Consider the following 2,500-nt stretch of genomic DNA (forward strand, 5'->3'; position numbering starts at 1 on the left):
CCTATATACTTTAGTGTCCTGTGAATTTTAGTGTCCTGTGAACTTTAGTGTCCTGTGTACTTTAGTGTCCTGTGAACTTTAGTGTCCTGTCCCATGTAATGTTTGCCCAAATCTTTATAGTAATTGTATATGAATTGTATTATATGAATTTATATGAACTGTAATAAGTCTGGAGTCTACAAAACTTACAGGTAATTTGTCCTTTTATATGTAAATGTGTTAGTGTAAGTTACTGTAATTCAAATAAATATTAATGACAATAGTAGCAATGTGTTTTCACAGTAGCAGCAATCACACTGTTTGATTGGTATCAGAAGTTACAATATTTTGTAGTTTTAGTGGAATATGCCTTTAAAAGTAACCTTGTCTGCACACACACACACACACACACACACACACACACACACACACACACACACACACACACACACACACACACACCTGTCGCAGCAGGTCTTGGTGTTGGTAGTATCTGGTGATGGCGAGGATATTTTGGTGAAACGTCTCCAGGCGTCTCCGCAGGGCGTGGCTGCTGTCGTCAAGGCGACCGCGCTGAGTCGCCCGGCGCTCCAGACGACAGCTCAGCATCTGACTGGAGCAGACCAGCAGCACCACCAGGTCCGGAGAACCGATCTGGACCCACAGGAGGTCAACACAATCCTCAGCCTGTTAAAACTGTTAAACTAGCTAACCTCGTCAAGTTAAGTCAACTTTATGGATTCTGCTGACTAAACACAAGGTTAAAAGAAAAGCAGACTGAGTTATTCTGTTATCCTGCTCTTCAAAGCCAAGGTCACAGTCACATGAAACAGTCTGCAGGGCTTCATGTCCCCAGATAAGACAACGTGGGTCATGAGGTTCCAGTGGAAAGTAAAACTGAGTATCATCTGCATAACAGTGGAACTGGATATTGTGTTTTCTGATGATTTGGCCCAGTGGAAGCATAGGAAACAGAAATGGCCCCAGTATTGAACCTTGTGGCACAAGTGGTGTTGGTGAGAGGAACACGCATCATTAACACAGTAGATGTTTTAGCCAGGAGATAGGACCCAGGATCCACCAACCCAGACCCCAACGTATATGTAAAGCTAGAGGGCAAAAAGCCAGACGTCAGTGAACTATTGATAATAGATTAACTATCTATAGATTAACACTGTCAAGGATTACTTTGAAGAATCTCGTCGAGATGTCTTGGGAAAGACCTGAACACCTGAACAGGTAAACACAGCAGAATCTGGGCAGAAACAGTGAGCTAGTGTTCCTGACTTTTGAGCCTAACATTGTATTCACAAAAAATGTTAAGAACTTCTCACATTTCTCTGTCGTGAGAGGGGGAGGGGCTAATAACAGAGCCTGTGACCTTCAACAGAACCCTGTAGTTGTAGTACTTTCCAATAAAATCAATTTTGTCATCCTTTCCTGCCTTGTGATGTTGCTATCTAAGGTCACTTAGATCTCACAGGAGATTTGAAGTTGATTGAATTTCCATTTGGATTCAGCTTTTCTGAGTTTCTTCTGATCTGCTGAGTCTGCTCTTTGAGTTAAGGCTGTAAGCTTTGCTTTTCTGTATTTAATGGGCACCGCAATGTCAAGATGGCTGGAATGGAACTGGTGAAGCTGGATGTAAGAAAGGCCTAAAAAGTTGCAGAGTAGAGGAGAAGATGTGAGAACAGGTAGGAGCATCAAAAACAATCCTCATCTATCCAGTGATTTATGAGCAGATTTGTTTGTAGCAACAAGATGTGGCTCCTGGACTCTGCAGTCGTTTACACTCACCGCTAACAGAAGAAGAAGTCCTCATCCGATTCAATACAAACCATAAGTACAGAGTTATTTAGTCAGTCAGTCAGTCAGTCAGTTCGTACCTGTTCCTGGAAGCTCAGAGCCTGGTTTATGTCTCGTGGGAATCCGTCCACTATGAAACCTCTGGCTTCCTGCTGACCAATCATCTGTCGCTTCAACTCCTTAATGGCCGTCTCCTACACACACACACACACACACACACACACATTCTGTATACACTGACATATTCAGAATGGAAACTGTTTGTGTGTGTGTGTGTGTGTGTGTGTGTGTGTGTAAGAGAGAGAGAGAGAGAGATAGACTGACTGAATGTGGTGTCAGCTCCCCATTGGCTATGATCTCAGCAATGACTTCCCACTTCCTGTCTGAGGAGGCGTGGCTTAGCAGCTGCCTCCTGAGCAGCTCATCCAATGAGATGGTTCGGAGACCGTAGCAACAAGCTAGCTTAGCCGTTTGACTTCCCTTCCCACTTCCTGGTCCACCTGGGGGGGGGGGGGGGTGTACACATTTACACATAACTTAACATCTGCTTTGGTATTACAGTTTCTGTTAAACAGTCATGACAATGACAAAGTTATTGAAATTAGAAATAGACAGAGAGAGAGATTTAGAGACAGACAGAAAGTCAGATGACCTATCTGACTTTCTGTCTGTCTCTAAATCTCTCTCTCTCATCTATCTGAACATCCATCAGTTT

General features: G+C 43.4%; 1 protein-coding gene across 1 annotated transcript in view; it reads right to left on the bottom strand.

Moving 5' to 3' along the window:
- Positions 1-441: 441 nt before the first annotated feature.
- Positions 442-2,500, bottom strand: part of LOC139639300 (adenylate kinase isoenzyme 5-like) — a gene marked incomplete at its 3' end in the record, with an annotated part of 7,369 nt that continues 5,310 nt past the window's right edge. Inside the window, exons 4-6 of the mRNA XM_071513385.1 lie at positions 2,110-2,285; positions 1,866-1,976; positions 442-633 (exon numbers count right to left, since the gene is read on the bottom strand). Of these exons, the coding sequence (XP_071369486.1) occupies positions 442-633; positions 1,866-1,976; positions 2,110-2,285 (479 nt within the window). The remainder of the gene's footprint in view (positions 634-1,865; positions 1,977-2,109; positions 2,286-2,500) is intronic.

The sequence above is a fragment of the Centroberyx affinis genome, unplaced genomic scaffold (assembly GCF_046629955.1).
Source record: "Centroberyx affinis isolate AG114_WGS23_722 - 3 ecotype Tasmania unplaced genomic scaffold, CSIRO-AGI_Caff_v1 ptg007084l_1, whole genome shotgun sequence".
In the NCBI taxonomy this organism is placed as follows: Eukaryota; Metazoa; Chordata; class Actinopteri; order Beryciformes; family Berycidae; genus Centroberyx; species Centroberyx affinis.